Raw genomic sequence first — 18,393 nt, 5'->3', positions numbered from 1 at the left:
GGGCCAAAATTCACCCAACTTATTATGGGAAGCTTGTGGAAGGCTACCCGAAACGTTTGACCCAAGTTAAACAATTTAAAGGCAATGCTACCAAATACTAATTGAGTGTATGTAAACTTCTGACCCACTGGGAATGTGATGAAAGAAATAAAAGCTGAAATAAATCATTCTACTCTACTATTATTCTGACATTTCACAGTCTTAAAATAAAGTGGTGATCCTAACTGACCTAAGACAGGATATTTTTACAAGGATTAAATGTCAAGAATTGTGAAAAACTCAGTTTAAATGTATTTGGCTAAAGTGTATGTAAACTTCCGACTTCAACTGTATATTTTCCATCATGTACGTTTCATGCATATACAGTCGAACAAAGTTTCACCATTTATTGAGTACGGAGACAAATAGCAAAGGTGTCTCAGTAAGTATTTGAAGTATCTAAATATAGTGTAACCTACCAATCAATCTATATCAAGTGCCGTGGAGGGCACAATCTTATAATGTTGCAGTCCAGAAATGAGAGCTTTACTGTCTATGCCAATAGCCTGGACCTCTGAAGGACACTGTAGAACTGTCATCAACACATGATTCAGTATTCCCTTTTCTCTCTAGGAGTATTTGTGTGCCCAGGTCCTCTAGGCGTATCGAAAGGATCACACCCTGGTCACCAATGTAGCTGACCGATGTAGAGAGAGACAATTGCCTTAGCAGAATGCAATCCAAAGCTTGTGTGGTCCAGAGACGAGAACCCTACCATCTATGTCAAAAGCCTGGGCTCCTGACTGGGACAATAGAATTCTCCCCACTGCATGTTYCAATAGTAAAATTATCTGTTTTTCACCTCTTAAACTGATTCTACATTGAATGTAGTCTTTGAGATGCTCTAACAAGCATGTGTATCTGTAGTGGGTGTTCTTCAACTCCAAAATGCACTAGACTGTGTAAGACAAAACAGGCAAATGCATATGCAATCCCAATGCCTAAATAGTGTTCAAACAGCTAGTTCAAAGTGCAGTATGATGGTTCTCCTCATATGTGAGTGAATCAGCCCATGCTTGGTGAATAGCACTTGATCGATCTCTAAGAGCAGGACACAGGAGAGCTGAATAGATCATGTGAGACAAACGTGAGAGACAAGAATCAATCAAATAAATCATCACAGTAAAGAAATGTAGTTTGTGAGCTAGAAAATTAACTTACTGACAGTCTGAGGAAGGGTGCTCTGCAATCATCCTACTCCAACTATTGACAAGGATAATGTGACATTTCTTATTTGTCAGTATGAATGAAATGAGTGGGTCCTTCCTTGATGACTCTCTTAGATTTCACTACTTGTCCTATAGATTTTTGTAGTCTTCAATTATTACTGGGAATAAACTGATTGCGGAATGACATGCTAGCTAGTGATAAAGCAATCTGCTCCTGCTAGCTAGCAACATATCTACTTGTTGTAACTAGCTACTGTAGCTAACTAGCAAGCTAGCTAGATTACTAAGGTTGCTGTGTTCTAAGTTGGGAGTCATTTTACAGCTTGCATTGATGGTATCACGTTTCTCTAACTAAATAGGTACATTACAAATAAAATAAAAATACTTCACCTGATATTAGTTTTTTGGATGGCGATCTCTCTCTAGATGTCACCAGCTTTTTACTACGTCAGATACGGATAACGTGATTGGCAGATGTGATTAGCAGAGATAGTACCATGGATAGTACACGAGTTGTGATTGGTTTACAGATTAGTACTCTGCGGCGTTAGTGTGTCCAGCTAGCGAACATAATAGTAAGTATTTAGAAGAAATATGCAAGAATTGACAACAAAAACCAAACTGTGTTAAGAAGAAATAAATATAATAAAAAACAGCTTCTCCCTCGTCAGAGATCGATCATCTCGAAATCTAAAGCGGATAGCTTGCTATGGACCATCACCTATTTCCTGTCTGTAAACATATTATGATGCTGTTTTGGCTTGTTCTAAAACTACTCTAACTTAGTCAGTGGTAATGGTATGAGTTGTGCTCATCGTGCTCACCCAAAGGTCCTTTGTTGTTCTAATCAAATCAAGTCAAATCAAACTTTATTTAAAGTGCGTTTAAAATCGCAACACACATTAGAATAAAACAAGAAGACCAATAGTGTCTAATCAATAGAGTTCAGCWAACAACGAGGTAGGTTCAGACAAAGTGAACTGCAGCAGAGACGTTGAGACTCACCTCGGCTGTCACATTTTCCCAGGCTGCATTTCCTGGTCTGGATGGATGGTCCGGAGCAGGTGTTACTGGTGGCATCACATGAGCGTCCCCTCTGTTGAGTACCTGTCCCACAGGTGACAGTACACTCTGTCCACTCCGACCAGGGGGACCAGCCGTCCTCACTGTCCTTAGCTGGAGGTAACAGAAACACACAAGGGGTTATTGACAAATCATGTTTTTTTCTGGCTCTGATATTGAAAAATGTCTTTATTTTGACTGTTTAAGTAAGCTTTACAGGAGTAATCGCAATTACAAAACATGAAGCAAGGTGTGTGTGTGTGAGAGAATGCGTGTTACAGTAGTTGTGTATTGGTCAATGTGATGCCATTGTTTTTACAGTGCACAGGAGTCTAGTTTTCACTTCAGTATGTTTTGTAATTGCGATTACTCCTGTAAAGCTTACTTAAACAGTCATTATCTTTTTTTCCAATTCAATAAAATTTCAAATAAATGTGCTATCTTTCTAAAATGAAGTCAACTCATTGTATTATTGCATCTTTTCCCTACCACACCCTCTCCTCTACAGTCTCTCGCATTGTTTGAGCTTGGAACGGTTCAAAGGCTGCAGAGAAACAAAGCTCTGGCCAGCAGTCTGCTTTGATTTTAGGTTTTATATCATGGTTCTAATCCACAGTGACCATTTCAGAGTATGAAAGCATTGCAGCCTGTAGTACCACTGGTTTCATGTAGAACAATAAAACATGTGGTCGTCCCTTTACAGACCAACCGGTTTCACAACAATAACACTGCTATATTATTAAAGCGTAATATGCATGGTAACGTTGTTTCTGCAGTACTCAGATCTGGCATCGGAGGCCTTGTATCTAGAAAGGACTTCAGCCAAACATGAAGCAAGGTGTGTGTGTGTGAGAGAATGCGTGCTACAGTAGTTGTGTATTGGTCAATGTGATGCCATTGTTTTTACAGTGCACAGGAGTCTAGTTTTCACTTCAGTATGTTTTGTAATTGCGATTACTTCTGTAAAGCTTACTTAAACAGTCATTAAAGGTGTGGTCTGCAATTTGTAAATACATTTTTTGGCCACATTCTGCAATTTTTCCTGCTGTTCAATGGTCATGGGTTGGGCTGTTGAAATGGCAGAATGCGGCTTTAATAATAGAATGTTGTGTAGAATGGGTGACTACTTACACAGACACACAGGGCAACACTCTCCGTCGATGAAGGAGGGGCTAGCACAGGCCACAGGAGGACAAGTGATTTGGTGACACACGATCTTTGAGTCCTGTAATGAGAAAAAAAACTTTTCGACATTAGTTGCTATCAAGTGATAGGTGACCTATGTATGAATTAGTGTTTTGTAAGTCCATAGGAGCTGGGCACCTTTAAAAGGTGTAGGACACTGATTCATTTGGGATCAATAAATAAATCAACCAACCAACCAAATCTGTCATTCTATGAATAACCATATCCCCCTAGCACATTCTATGTCTCTCCATTTAAGGTGGTCTGTATGTCTCCTACCTGACAGGTACACGTGGTGCAGCTGTCCACCACCCAGTCCTCCTTATCTTCAAACAGCCGTCCGTCCTGCCAACACATGTGTTTCTCCTTGGAGTTCTTCATCTTCCCCAAAGCATCCTTCATTACTGTGTTCTCCTCTGTCTGGAGAGAGGAATCAGACATGCAGACATGAGGAGACAGCAACAGACAGACACATAGCTCATCACTGACACTAATACTAATCACTAATCACCGTTTTTTCCACCGTCTGAGGAGTGAAGAAACAGACGTATACAGACACAAATAGTCTACAGTCTTAAACTCCTGCCTGAGTATACAACAACAGCCAGATAGACAGACATAGCCTACAGTCAAAAACCTCCCTAAAGAAAAAAAAGGACAATAAAAGCACATAGGATATGTCCATAACTCCATCCATATTGAAGGAAGATGTATGGAGCTTTATGTATCCTCTGTCCGAAGATAGAAAAACAGACAGACAGACAGACAGACAGACAGACAGACCGACAAGACAGAAGACAGACAGACAGACAAGACAGACAGACAGACAGAGTCCACAGTCAAAACAATAAAGGCACAAATAGCTCCATCCATATGGGAGGAAGATGTAGGAGCCCGTTTCCTCTGTCTGAGGAGACCCAACAGACAAATAGACGGATAGACACACCTTCAAATCAAAGAGCTTCCGCTACGGAAAAATTTAAATCTGACAACATATGGAGTAAAGATGTAGGGAGGTATAGTACTGCATATGTATCTTTTTAACCTCATTTGTGGTCTTTTGACCAATCAGATCAGCTCTTTTGCCAATAATTGAGAAAAAGATCAGAAATGTGCTGCCTGTATAAACGCAGCCTAACTACTTCAAGGAGGGCAACGGGTCACATCTTTATTAAGTTGTAAAAGTTTTGTGTGTGTGTGTGTGTGTGTGTGTGTGTGTGTGTGTGTGTGTGTGTGTGTGTGTGTGTGTGTGTGTGTGTTGTGTGTGGTGTGTGTGTGTGTGTGTGTATGTGCGCGTGTGTATGTTGTGTGCGTGCGTATACTGAACTCCATTGCTCTAATGTTGATGGAAAGCAGCCATTTAAAGGAATGTTGTTCTATTTGCACATTGTAACCTCTGACCATAGAGTTGAATGGATTCCTGCTGGCTGAGCTTCTGAAACACTGGGGTACTATCAGCAGTACATGAGCTAGAGCCTAAGTGTGTGTGTGTGTGTGTGTGTGTGTGTGTGTGTGTGTGTGTGTGTGTGTGGTGTGTGTGTGTGTGTGTGTGTGTGTGTGTGTGTGTGTGTGTGTGTGTGTGTGTGTGTGTGTGTGTGTGTGTGTGTGTGTGTGTGTGAGAGATGGGTGGTAGTGGTGCCGTGAGCTGCAGTGTTATGAGTGGTTATGAGACACCACTTGGTCTGGAAGAGCCTTGGGGACCATAACTGCTTCTCCTCCCAGTGAGCAGTTAGTGAGTTGATTCCCATGGATCACGCCAACACACACACACACACACACACACACACACACACACACACACACACACAACACACCACACACACACACACACACCACAACAACACACACACACCACACACACACACACACACACACACACACACACATAAATGCACACACGCGCGCACGCACACACACACCCACACATGCACACGCGCACACACACACACACACACACACAACAAAGAGGAAGGAGAAGGAAGCACATGGGCTGGTTAAACAATAGCGCAGACATCTGAGTGGAGAGGAGAAACTAGCTGGAGCCAATCACAGCCAAGGGAACACTTCCTATATCCACATGTTACATCCAATAAAACCCAGCCTCACTGACTCACAATCTGACTCTGACTCACACACTTAACTCAGCTGCTAAAGTAGTTTTAGCATGCCTGGCTTCATGACTTCAAACAGGGTATTTGGGTCGCTTTACCAGCAACTCTCTAGAAAGTCTCAGTTCTCTCATCTTAACCTCTAAAGAAGACTTCAACCTACACATACTCCCAATTTTCCCTAAACTTCTCGGTCACACCTAACAATGGTCTATCATTCTATAAACATTATTTTAAAGAATCAAAGTAACTAGTCAGCATTCAGTTCATTAAGTACACTAATTTGATCGCACACCCGGTTTCATAGAAAGCAGTACTGACAGTAGACATCAAAGACATATTATAAACTAGGTGGTTCGAACCCTGAATGCTGATTGGCTGACAGCCGTGGTATATCAGAACGTATACCACAGGTATGACAAAGCATTTAGTTTTACTGTTCTATTTACGTTGGTAACCAGTTTATAATAGCAATAAGGCACCTCTGGGATTTGTGATATATGGCAAATATACCACACCCCTTCGGGCCTTATWGCTTAAATAATGTACTATTTTCTTATTTTCTTGCCCACTCCCCCTCCCGATTGGAGGACAGCTGTACATACCACTTTCTGCAGGCCGTCAATGAGGTTCCCCACTACAACCCGCAGTCCTTTGAGCTCCTGGAACATGGTGCTGAGTTCCTCACAGGATCGTTCACACATATCTGCTCCCAGCTTCTCTGTCTTTTGGCCGATGAAGTTAGTGGTGATGGCTGTGGAGGGACTAACACCCTCCATATCTGTGCTCTCACTCACCACCACGTTGGCCTCGTCTGACAGGAGGACAGGGGGTTCCAGATGGACAGCGAGAGAGGGAGATTGGATTAATGATCGATCAATACATACAGAATATGATGAACAATACATGTGATGAACACTACTGATGCAGGAGTGTGATGATGAGGAAAGCAGAAAGGACTTCATTACATAACTGAATGATTTTCCTCTCCTTTAAGATCACTATACTGAGTCCTTAAAGGAGATGTCAATGGAGCAGAAACAGTATGGAGATTGAGGGAATGCATATGTTTGACTTTAGGAAATGAAATCTTCCATCTCAAATCAAATTCAATGTTATTGGTCTCGTACACATATTTTGCAGATGTTATCGAGGGTGTAATGAAATGCTTATATTTCTAACTCCAACAGTGCAGTAGTATCTAACAATACACAACAATACACACCAATCCCAAAATAAATACAATATAATATCCAGTATATGAATAGTAGTAGTTATTCAGCAGCAGTACTTACAGTATATAGGATGAGCCTTGACTAGAATACAGTATATACTGTACATATGAAGTGGGTAAAACAGTATGTAAACATTATTAAAGTGATCAATGTTCAATGACTATGTACATAAGACAACAGTCTCTAAGGTGCAGGATAAAGTACTGGGTGTTAGCCAGCTAGAACAGTGATTAAGGTTCAGGGCAGGGTACTGGGCAGAGGCCGGCTAGTGATGACTTTTTAACAGTCTGATGGCCTGGAGATAGAGGCTGTTTTTACAGTCTCTGTCCCAGCTTTGATGCACCTGTACTGTCTCCACCTTCTAGATGGTCGTGGGGTGAACGGGCCATGGCTCGGGTGGCTGATGATCTTCTGTCAACTATACCATCAAACAGCACACAGAAACTGAGGAGGGCAGGTTGGGTTGGGTTGGGTTGGGTGAGGGGGGTTTAAAAGCACATAAAAAAGTTCTAAGAGAACTCAAAATGTGTCTGCTCACAACTTGATGAGAAAAGCAGCTTTGCGTCATAATGTTTCTTTACCCCAGAGATGAGAGGGAGGGCACTCAGTAGAGTTCTCATAAGTAAAGCACACTGTTTTGTTTCATCATCCACTTCTATTTTATTTTTAACATGTGTCCTCAGCCCACCTATGGCCAATAGGGCTCTGGTACAAAGTAGAGCACTATATAGTGAAGAGGGTGCCATTTGGGACACAGCCCTAGTGGGCCATAATGGTGGGAGTCGGAGATAGAGATGAATTTTTGCAAGAAGCCTGTCACGTTCTGACCAGAGTTCTTGTGTGTTTTGCTTGTTTTAGTGTTGGTCAGGACGTGAGCTGGGTGGGCATTCTATGTTGTGTGTCTAGTTTGTCTGTTTCTATGTTTGGCCTAATATGGTTCTCAATCAGAGGCAGGTGTTTTGTGTTGTCTCTGATTGGGAATCATTTATAGGTGGCTTGTTGTGTGTTGGGATTTTGTGGGTGGTTGTTTCCTGTCTCTGTGTTTTCTCTGCACCAGCTAGGACTGTATCGGTTTGCCACATTTTGTTATTTTTGTATTGTTGTAGTGTTCACAGTTCGTATTATTAAATATGTTGAGCACCAAATACGCTGCGTCTTGGTCCGATCCCAGTTACACCCTCTCTTCTCGTGAAGAGAGGGAAGGCTGCCGTTACAGAACCACCCACCAATCTCGGACCAAGCAGCGTAGCAACGGGCAGCAGCAACAGCAGCAGCAGCGAGTTCAGGAGTGGACATGGGAGGATGAGCTGGACGGAAAAGGACCCAAAGCAGAGCTGGAGGCAGCAAAAGCAGAGAGGCGGCATTATGAGGCGCTAGCAAGGCAGAGCGGCTGGAAACCGAGAGGCTCCCCCAAAAYTTTCTTGGGGGGGGATAAAGGGGAGTGTAGCTGGGTCAAGTAGGAGACTTGAGCCAACTCCCCCTGCTTACCGTAAGGAGCCAAGAATGGAACCAGAGCCGGTGAGGGCAGTATTGGAGGTGAGCGAAGTAGAGACTGTGAAGGATCTAATGGGGAAATTGGAGGAGAGAGAAATGAGGGATTTGCTGGTTTGGTGCATGAGGCATGACATCCGCCCGACGGAGCATGTCGGGGATTTGATGTCACCTGAGTCAGCTCTCCATACTCGTCCTGAGGTGCGGGCTAGCCGTCTGGTGAAGACTGTGCCAGCCTCACGCACCAGGCATCCTGTGCGCCTTCCTAGCCCWGCACGTCCTGTGCCAGCTCAGCGCACCAGCTCTCCTGTGGCAGCCCCATGCACCAACTCTCCGGTGCCGGCGCCACGTACCAGGCCTCCAGTTCCAGCACCCCGCACTCGCCTTGAGGTGCGTGCCCTCAGCCCAGTACCATCGGTGCCACACAATACGGCCACCAGGCTTCCTGTGCGTTTCCAGAACTCTGTTCTCCTGCACGCACTCTCCCTGTGGTGCGTGTCTCCAGCCCGGTACCACAGTTCGGACCACGCACCAAGCTTACTGTGCGTATCCAGAGCCTGTACGCACTGTTCCTTTTCCCCGCACTCGCCTGAGGTGCGTGCCCTCAGCCCGGTACACCAGTGCGTACCACGCACCAGGTGTATAGTGCCTCGAGAGTCCAGTGTGCCCTGTTCCTGCTCCCGCACTAGCCGTGAGGTGCGTGTCTACAAACCGGTACCACCAGTTCCGGCAACAGCACCAGGCTACTGTGCGCCTCAGCAGGTCTGAGCTGCCTGCCTGCCAGCGCGTCTGAGCTGCCTGCCTGCCCAGCGCCATCTGAGCTGCCTGCCTGCCAGCGCCATCTGAGCCATCTGCAGCGATCTGCCATGTCTGCCCAGCGCCATCTGAGCCATCTCGTCTGCCCAGCGCATCTGAGCCATCCGTCTGCCCAGCGCCATCTGAGCCATCCGTCTGCCCGCGTCATCTGAGCGCCCGTCTGTATGAGCCATTAGAGCCGTCCGTCAGTCAGGAGCTGCCAGAGCGCCAGCCAGTCAGGAGCTGCCAGAGCCGCAGCCAGTCAGGAGCTGCCAGAGCGCCAGCCAGTCAGGAGCTGCAGAGCCCAGTCAGTCAGGAGCTGCCAGAGCCGCCCGCAGTCATGAGCGCCAGTCATGAGCCGCCCGCCAGTCATGAGCCGCCCGCCAGTCATGAGCTGCCCAGTCATGAGCGCCCTCCAGTCATGAGCCGCCTTCCAGTCATGAGCGCCTTCCAGTCATGAGCCGCTCCAGTCATGAGCCGCCTCCATCGTCATGAGCCGCCCTCCAGTCATGAGCCGCCCTCCAGTCATGAGCCGCCCTCCGTCATGAGCCGCCTCCAGTCATGAGCCGCCCTCCAGTCATGGAGCCCTCAGTCCGGAGCTGCCCTCGTCCTCCGTCCGGAGCTACCTCTCTGTCCTGAGCTACCTCTCTGTCCTAAGCTACTCTCGGTTCGGAGCTGTCTCCTCAGTCTGATGGGGCCCTTTGTGAGGGTTCCTAGGCCAAGGTCGGCGGGAGGGTCGCCACTCAAAGGACGCTAAGGAGGGGGACAAAGACAATGTGGAGTGGTGTCCTCGTCCAGTGCCGCCACCGCGGACAGATGCCCACCAGACCCTCCCTAGAGTTTTAGGGGGTGCGTTCGGAGTCCGCACATCAGGAGGGGTACTGTCACGTTCTTACCATAGTTTCTTGTGTGTTTTGCTTGTTTTAGTGTTGGTCAGGACGTGAGCTGGGTGGCATTCTATGTTGTGTGTCTAGTTGTCTTTGTTTCTATGTTTGGCCTAATATGGTTCTAATCAGAGGCAGGTGTTTTGTGTTGTCTCTGATTGGGAATCATATATAGATGGCTTGTGTGTTGGGATTTTGTGGGTGGTTGTTTCCTGTCTCTGTGTTTTCTCTGCACAGCTAGGACTGTATCGGTTTGCCACATTTTGTTATTTTTGTTTGTTTGTAGTGTTCCAGTTCGTATTATTAAATATGTTGAGCACCAACTACGCTGCGTCTTGGTCCGATCCCTGCTACACCTCCTCTTCAGACGAAGAGGAGGAAGGCTGCCGTTACAAAGCCCAAGCTAGGAAATTGTGCCAGGGCCCGGTGGGTGGTTGTTTGTTTTAGAAACAGAGCAGAGCTCAGCTGTGGTGTGATGGGGTGGGATGAGCAGGCTGGGCTGGGCTGGCAGACAGCTGGGCCTGCATCAAGTCTTCCTTTTGGAAGAGAATGGTCTTGGCTCTGTCTCACTAGTCCAACACAGACCTGGGCTCAAGTGGTATTTTTTTTCTTTCAAATACTTTGAGCGTTTGTTTGATTGAGCCTGCCTGGAGAAGAAGCATCCAGCTGCAGATTATGCTCGCTGAGGCCACCTGGTCTGCAAATATCAAAGCGCATGCGCATGTGTCACAGATGATATTTTGCATCTCAGTTGGTATGTGCGCATGCAGTGCTCTAATGCCCTGGACTAGAGCTATAATCTGTCACTCCCTCTGGTCCAGGGCATAGCTAGAAGCTCTGGTCAGCACTAGCTCTGGTCCAGGGCATAGCTAGAAAGCTCTGGTCAGCACTAGCTCTGGTCCAGGGCATAGCTAGAAGCTCTGGTCAGCACTAGCTCTGGTCCAGGGCATAGCTAGTAACAGAGAGAGAGAGAGAGATTGGCTTTTGACAGGAAGGGAAGTGTCTGTTTATCCATCAGTCTCTCTCCACTTGGGGGGCTGTTAGTGTGTGTGTGTGTGTTTGTTGAAATCCCAACAATAGGCCAAAATGACCATAGGAGTTGGCAGGACAGCAAAAACAGATCTGGGACCAGGCCGGGTTTTTCCCCTCTACTTGTTGGATGCTTTGTTTGTATCATAGCGAAGATAATGCTTTTGTTATACCCATTGCCTCAACAGTCCCTACAGTTTACAATCACTACGCAATATTTAGTTATTCTATGATCCACATTGTCTCACTCATAATCCTGTGGTTCTCATGGATCCCAGAGGTCTCACTTCAAGTGTTTGACAGACTATTACCTGGTCTACAACATGATAAACTGTCCACACATATAACATACATCTGTTTAATAGTATATTGTACTGCTTTTTATTTATTTTAACTCTGATAAATGCATAAGAAAATGATAGATAGAACATCAGATAGATTAGTGGCCCCAGAGCAGAGTCTCAGACTGGGGTTCCTGGTGAGGAAAGGCCTGAGGAACGCAGTGTGTCCAGCCAAGTGTGTGTGTGTGTGTGTTTGTGTGTGTGTGTGCCAGGTGCAGAAGTTGAGCAGAGATTAATGGGTGGTTAGGGACTCTAAATCAGGCCAGGTCCCAGTCACGCTGGCCCCGTTTAACCACAATAACCTCCCAAGTTATTATTCTACCTTTATTTCAACAAGGAACACAGACTGAGACCAAGGTCTTTTTTACAGCCCTGCGTATACATGTTACACATACAGTTTAGGTACAATGATTAAGAAACTACACAAGACAAACAAAACGATCACAGCTAACAGTGTTACTATTCCGAAGAATAGTAAACAAACAAGAATATGACCAACTGGGACATTTTGTTAGTCCCCACGATGTCAAATGCTATTTCTATGGGGTTTAGGGTTAAGGTTAGAATTAGTGTTAGAATTACGTTAAGGGTTAGGGTTAGGAGCAAGGTTTAGGTTTGGTTTTTGGGTTAAGGTTAGGGTAAGGGTAAGAGTACAGGTTAGGGTTTATTGTTAGGGGTTAGGGAAAATAGGATTTTGAATGGGACTGAATTGTGTGTCCCCACAAGGTTAGTTGTACAAGAATATGTGTGTGTGTGTGTGAATGTTTGTGTGTGCGTGACCTTAGGACATGTATGATGAGATATTCTGGTTGGTTCACAACTCCTTTTTCCTCCTCTTTCAATTCTTTCCTCTCCTCTTTTTGACTGAGATAGAGGGGAAGAAATACAACATTTCAACTGCTTCTCATTAACTGTACAACGTGGCAGTTTTGTATGACTATGTGTGATTTTATGAGTGACTTTTGAGCTAGTGTTAGAGATATCTGATGCCAGGGTAAGACCTTGGCTGGTAGGAGCATCTAGACTTTTTCCAGTGACTCAATGGGAAGTCTTGGTGACATAACATAAAATGTGCTCACTCAGGTAGAATCGAATGGTACTTGTGTCAACAATGGAGCTACAAGCACACAAATTCTGGCACGCACGCACGCGAGCACACACACACCCACCCACACACCCTGGGGTTACACCCACCCACACACCCTGGGGTTTCTGGATCTTCTCAAAAGCCCCTACTGAGGATTACAGGGCCCCACGCCCAGTGTGAACAAAAGCAGCAGAGAGGCTACTACCCCATCAGCCAATTCATGACCTCACTATGTGTGTGTGTGTGTGTGTGTGCGTGCGTGCGTGCATGCGTGCATGCGTGCGTGCGTGCGTGCGTGTGTGTGTCTGTGTGTGTGAAGTGTTGTGTTGTGTGCATGCAGGGCAAAGCGGTGGTGACTCCCTTAATTCCTTCCAGCATAGCATTTAACTTTCTCTATTTTTCTTCCCCAGGCATTTCTTCCACTGCCAATGGAAATAAATGTAAGCATCTGTACAGTATCTCCTTTTGTGTTGCGCACAGCAGACACACACACAACACACACACACACACACACACACACACACACACACACACACACACACACACACACACACACACACACACACACACACACACACACACACACACACACACACACACACACACACACACACACACACACACACACACACACACACACATGTGTTGGCCTCACGCAACCACACTGACACAGCTGTTTCCGCTAACATGATGTAATACTGTCAGAAATCTCCACATATCAGATCTACAAGCTTTCTGTGACCCACTAAAACTAAAGACCGATTAAAGTGATAGAATAGCAGAACCAGACACAATGGAAATAAAGAAAAACTCCATATTTTTAAGTGGTTGGAGTCTGTTGTGGAAATTTGTTACGGTTTTATCTAAATGAAACGCAGAAGACCAACGCTGTAAGAGGTTGCATGTGACTGTGGCTGCAATCTGAAATGGCACCCTAATGTTGTGCACTATAGGGAATAGGGTGCCATTTGGGATGCAGCCTATGAGGCAGAATGATGGATCGTTCAGTCACATCTGCGTTGGATGGAGCTTTAATAGGGAGTTTAAAGGAGGTCAGAGCAGGTCAGGAAGGACGAGTTAAAGTCGGTTCATCAGAATATTCAAAGCATGAAAACAATACAACAGATACCCAAAAAGGGATAGCTTCAGTCAGTCCCAGATCTGTTTGTGCTGTCTTGTCCATTTATATGGTCAATGTCGTGACAAACTTGGGATGACAAAGACCATAACAGTTTGCTGTACAGCACAAACCGGTTTTGGGAAATGCTAATAAGGCTGCGTTTACACGGGCACCCCGATTCTGATTTTTTTCCGACTACTTGGTCATTCGACCAATCAGATCAGCTCTTTTGGCCATAATTGTGTTCTGGCCACAAACACGAAGCTCTCGTTGTTCTGGATTTGCAGAAGCATCTGTTTGAGCACGGGCGCACTCACAGAGAGTAAATGGTCGAAGCGGATGAAGCGGGGTAGTCTGTGTCTCAGCCGCGGAATTGCTTGGTGCCCAGAGTCTTGCGTGTGATACCGCTAATATCAGAATTGGGCTTTCTGTGTAAACACAGCCTAAAGAATAATTGCTGTAACACAATACAGCACGATTTTAGACGGTCTTCGAGATGATGTCCTTGAAATAAATATCCATATCATATTGACCCCAATTGGTAGGATTCAGTCTATTCAAACTACAGCGGCATGTTCTTAGGGCACGCAATGGAAAACATTCAAAAGCTTTTTGCAATGGCAAACAAAAATGAGCCTTTCTTATTGGACAAGTCCAGGTAGTCCCTCCCTGTTTGAAACATATTTTTTTTTCATTTGGTGCTTAATGAACACAACCAGTGCAGTAAAGTAGCCAAAAACCCTTACCAGCCTTAGTGACTTCACAGCCTTTGTTCCTCAGAACATCATCCACGGATGTGTCGAACATGAAGCGAACATTCTGCAGTAAGCCCTGTGTGACAAGACAAGAGATTGATCAATGACTACTTGGACAGTTGTGTGTCACATTGGACTAGCAGCTAGGAACAACTTATTTGTTATTCGCTTACCTTGAGCTACTATGTCAAGGTAAATTAATACCGAATGAGTTATTCTTAACAGTTAACATTAGACTCATCATCATGACTCAAGGGGATAGATCTGAAATGGAATCCTATTCCCTATATCTAGTGCACTACTTTTCTCTACAACAAAAAAAGATTGCCGTTTTGGATGCACTTCATGCCACATTTCCAGTAGGTCCTTGTTGAACCCTTGAACCCTCCTCGAAGGGAGGGCCATTGGCTTCTACATGGTCTGGAGTCGTGTAGCGTGAAGTGCGCCTAGAAGTAAAAAAATGACAGGCTCGGTAAAACCATAAAGGCCCGTGTAATCTGTCAATAACAATATTCTCTCATAATTACATGGTTCACTTCTTTGTAATGCTATATGGTTTATTAACTTCTTAAACCTATATTATGACTAATACTAAGAGTAGGTTAGGACTTTTGGACATGGTGTAGTAGGGTTTTTATTTTTAACAAAGGCACACCCTGCGGAAGACCACACAAGTAATAAAGTGCAGAAGGAAAATTGACATTTCTCCCGTATAAAAATACATTTCTCCCTTATAAAAATACAGTCTAAAAGTACAGCCTACATTTAATTTTTTTTACTACTGGGAACAACTGGGAACCAAGCTTGAGTTGAATAGCATAATATAGTGGTCTATTCTACAGGACAAATTCTTACCCTGAAGTGGTTTTCGCGGATGGATCCCTTGGCGACGAACATTCGGCTATCCTCTGCCTGCAGGTGCTCGTAGAAAGGCTCATCCAAGATGAAGCTGTCGATGAGACTGCAGCCCACAAACAGATTTGCATTTTCGCCATGAACATGAAGTGTGATATTCTTCCACTGCGAGTCAGACAGGTCAACATCCTCGAAGGAGACAACATTTTGAGAGCCGTCCACCCAGTAGACAAGGTCCAGCGTGTTGGCACGACCGTTGGAGACGATTTCAAACTGCCGCTGGCCGTTGGCGCCTTCCAATGCGATGAGGGTTCCCCGCGAGCCGCGGTCCTGGCGCATGCTGGCCACGAACACGAAGCCCTCGTTGTTCTGGATTTGCAGAAGCATCTGTTTGAGCACGGGCGCGCTCACAGAGGGCAAATGGTCGAAGCGGATGAAGCGGTAAGCGGGGTTGTCCGTGTCTTGGCCGCGGAATTGCTTGGCGCCCAGAGTCTTGCGCGTGATACCGCTAATATCAAACAGGTCAAACGTTGTGTCGTCATCCATTGTAACCTCACCATCTTCCATGAGTCATACAGGGGATAGGTAAGGAGAGGAGAACGTGTACAGCCAATTAGCTTGATGAAACAGCATGGCATTCTTTACGAAAATCTGATCAACTGATTTTAACTAGGTCTATAACAGGGCTCTCCAACCCTGTTCCTGGAGAGTAACCCTCCTGTAGGTTTTCGTTCCAACCCCAGTTGTAACTAACTTGATTTAGCTTATCAACCAGCAAATTATTAGAATCAGGTGCGCGAGATTAGAGTTGTAACTAAAAAACCAACAGCACAGTACCACTCCAAGAACAGAACAGGGGTGGAGAGCCCTGGCAATTTTTTTACATCTAGTTACACTAAAACCTACAGCATCTGCGCAAGCCACACAAACATCACACTTATTTATCAATACAAATGTAATTGAATAGTGGATAGAATAATGATGATGATAAGGCGAATAAACTTTATGCATAAGTAGATTTACCTTGAGGTAGCGCTGAGGAGCAAAGTAATAAAATGGGCAGCAGGTTGAGACTTCTCCTGAGTATCATATCTCCTTCAAAACACAAGAGACACAAAAGCTGATTATCATCAAAGGTAACAGCACATTGTAAGTTGTTAACTTTATCACTATTGTAATGACAATGTAATAATAAGTAAAGTTGACGAAACTTTACTTCACATCTCATAAATAAAGTTGCCTAGCCATTATAGGCTATCTAGTTTTTATTTACTCTCTGCTCTGCTGTCACAAAGCGACACCAAGTTCATTGCAACTGTGAATACTGAAGCTCTCAGCCATGCCATTACATCCCCTAATGTAAAATCCACAGATCTGCTTCAACTATAGCAACGCTGTAAAGCAGCCTAACTACTGTCTCCAAAACGAACACAGAGTTATCTAGGAAGATACACCAATTAAGCACCTTACAACGTGCACATATAGTATTTAGGCTATTGGGAAAAGAGAATACACTACTTCTAAAACATTTTATACAAATACATAATGTTAACCAAAACGAATGAATCTAATAACAGAATATAGGTTTATATATTAATCATTCTTTGACTAAATGATTTTGACTAGCAGTAAACTTGAATGCAACAACTTACCTGGTGAAAGTGCAAATCCCCCTTAAAAAAAATATGTTAGATATCCAATGAAAAAGGAGGTAATAACAATATATATTATTCTAATAAGTATGAATAGTAGAATGAAAACGGAAAAACTGCTATAAACCGGTGCATAAAATGTAAAGTGCGCTTAGTTTACTTCACTAGATCCACATTACGCAGGGAGGACTTGAGCGATAGTGGCTTAATCACTAGTCTCCCTCCCTCTTATATACTTACTTCTCACTACCCCTGTCAGTCACGTTTAAGTATGAAATGTTAGGAACCGTTGCTGAGGCGGAACTACATAATTCCTTTCTGATAGCGTAATTTGCTCGTACCTGTTAGAGCGGCAGTTACCATCCACCCGTGACCCCCTCCCTCGCGCTCTCTCGTGCCCCAATCCCACTTCTCTATCAAGCCCACTTCATTAGCAAAATCAGAACGGAATCCGGTTTCGGGGAGGAGTTATTGATAGAGAGAAAGTTATAGCGAGGTGGGATGTTAGGCTTATAGCGAGGTGGGATGTTAGGCGCGCCTTGCTTTTAGTTTTGGGAGAGCAAAGCGCTTGGTCGCGAGGACTGTATGAAGCACACACTACCCACGTATTTTATGTGGATTCGCACAGGATGCTGAAAGACTTTGATGCTTTGTTACGCTTCCTATGTGGCTGTAAATGAAAACAAAATCCCCTCTCTAGTCTTTGCAGTCCAGCGTTTTCAAAACGTTCCCAAAACTTTTACGCACACGTTTTTCTTTTGGTTTAATTAATAGCTCGGAATTTTAACTATTGTCAAGGCAAGCACATATAACATTTAGACATTTATAGTCTGTTTACATATATTTTAGAGGCTATTTATAGGCTACAAAAAATTGGTATTAAACCCTTATAATATGTAGGCTAGATATAATTATATGACAATATTTTAGGTTGACAATAATTCTATAACATAATTTCTGATATACCACATGCCGCACTTTTATTTATGCATGTGATATATCAGAAATTGTGTAAGTAAAATCAGTGTTTGTAAATTCACCCTGGTAGGCCTAATCTACTCCAATCAGAGCACTCTGATTTGACAGTGCCAGAGCACAGAAAAATTAAAGAATTTATGAACGTCCCTAAACTCTGTTGTTATGACAGTTGTAAGTAGGCCTAAACATTGACTAAAAAAAGTATAAATTGTTGCCATACACACATTTACATTCACTAACTCTCTTGATAACATGAAAACACTCTAACCAGCTCTGCTAGGGCGAGTAAAATGTTCAGAGTGAAGTGTTCTCTCATTTGTGTTTGGAAGGAGCTAGCAAGCTAGCCAAATTTAGCCAGTTAATTTGGGTGCTTGGTTGCTATTGTGAGGTCAGAACGGTCAGATCAACCCTACAACAACGCTCTGAATGTATAAATCCCCAGTGCGCACTCTGAGCGCACTCTGTTACGCCAGAGTGAATTTACAAACACACCCGTAATGTTAAAGCCAGACTCAGTAAGTCTAATTTACTTGATTTGTGTTTAAGAAATATCAAAATGTCGGGGCGACAAAACAAACCCAGGCAAGACATTATGTAAACAAACTCAG

The 18,393-nt window shown here is 44.3% G+C and overlaps 1 protein-coding gene across 1 annotated transcript in view; it reads right to left on the bottom strand.

Annotated features, from left to right (window-relative positions):
• Window positions 1-17,211, bottom strand: part of thbs2a (thrombospondin 2a) — a 35,881-nt gene extending 18,670 nt beyond the window's left edge. Inside the window, 9 exon segments of the mRNA XM_070444977.1 lie at window positions 2,214-2,384; window positions 3,402-3,495; window positions 3,735-3,875; window positions 6,169-6,377; window positions 14,292-14,376; window positions 15,156-15,715; window positions 16,179-16,250; window positions 16,808-16,828; window positions 17,149-17,211. Coding sequence (XP_070301078.1) covers window positions 2,214-2,384; window positions 3,402-3,495; window positions 3,735-3,875; window positions 6,169-6,377; window positions 14,292-14,376; window positions 15,156-15,715; window positions 16,179-16,250; window positions 16,808-16,828; window positions 17,149-17,170 — 1,375 coding nt within the window. The 5' untranslated portion in view covers window positions 17,171-17,211.
• Between the last annotated feature and the right edge of the window lie 1,182 nt (window positions 17,212-18,393).

This window comes from Salvelinus sp. IW2-2015, linkage group LG8 (genome assembly GCF_002910315.2).
Source record: "Salvelinus sp. IW2-2015 linkage group LG8, ASM291031v2, whole genome shotgun sequence".
Lineage (NCBI taxonomy): Eukaryota > Metazoa > Chordata > Actinopteri > Salmoniformes > Salmonidae > Salvelinus > Salvelinus sp. IW2-2015.
Note: the sequence above shows the minus strand (reverse complement) of the source record. Positions and strands in the feature narration are given on the sequence as shown.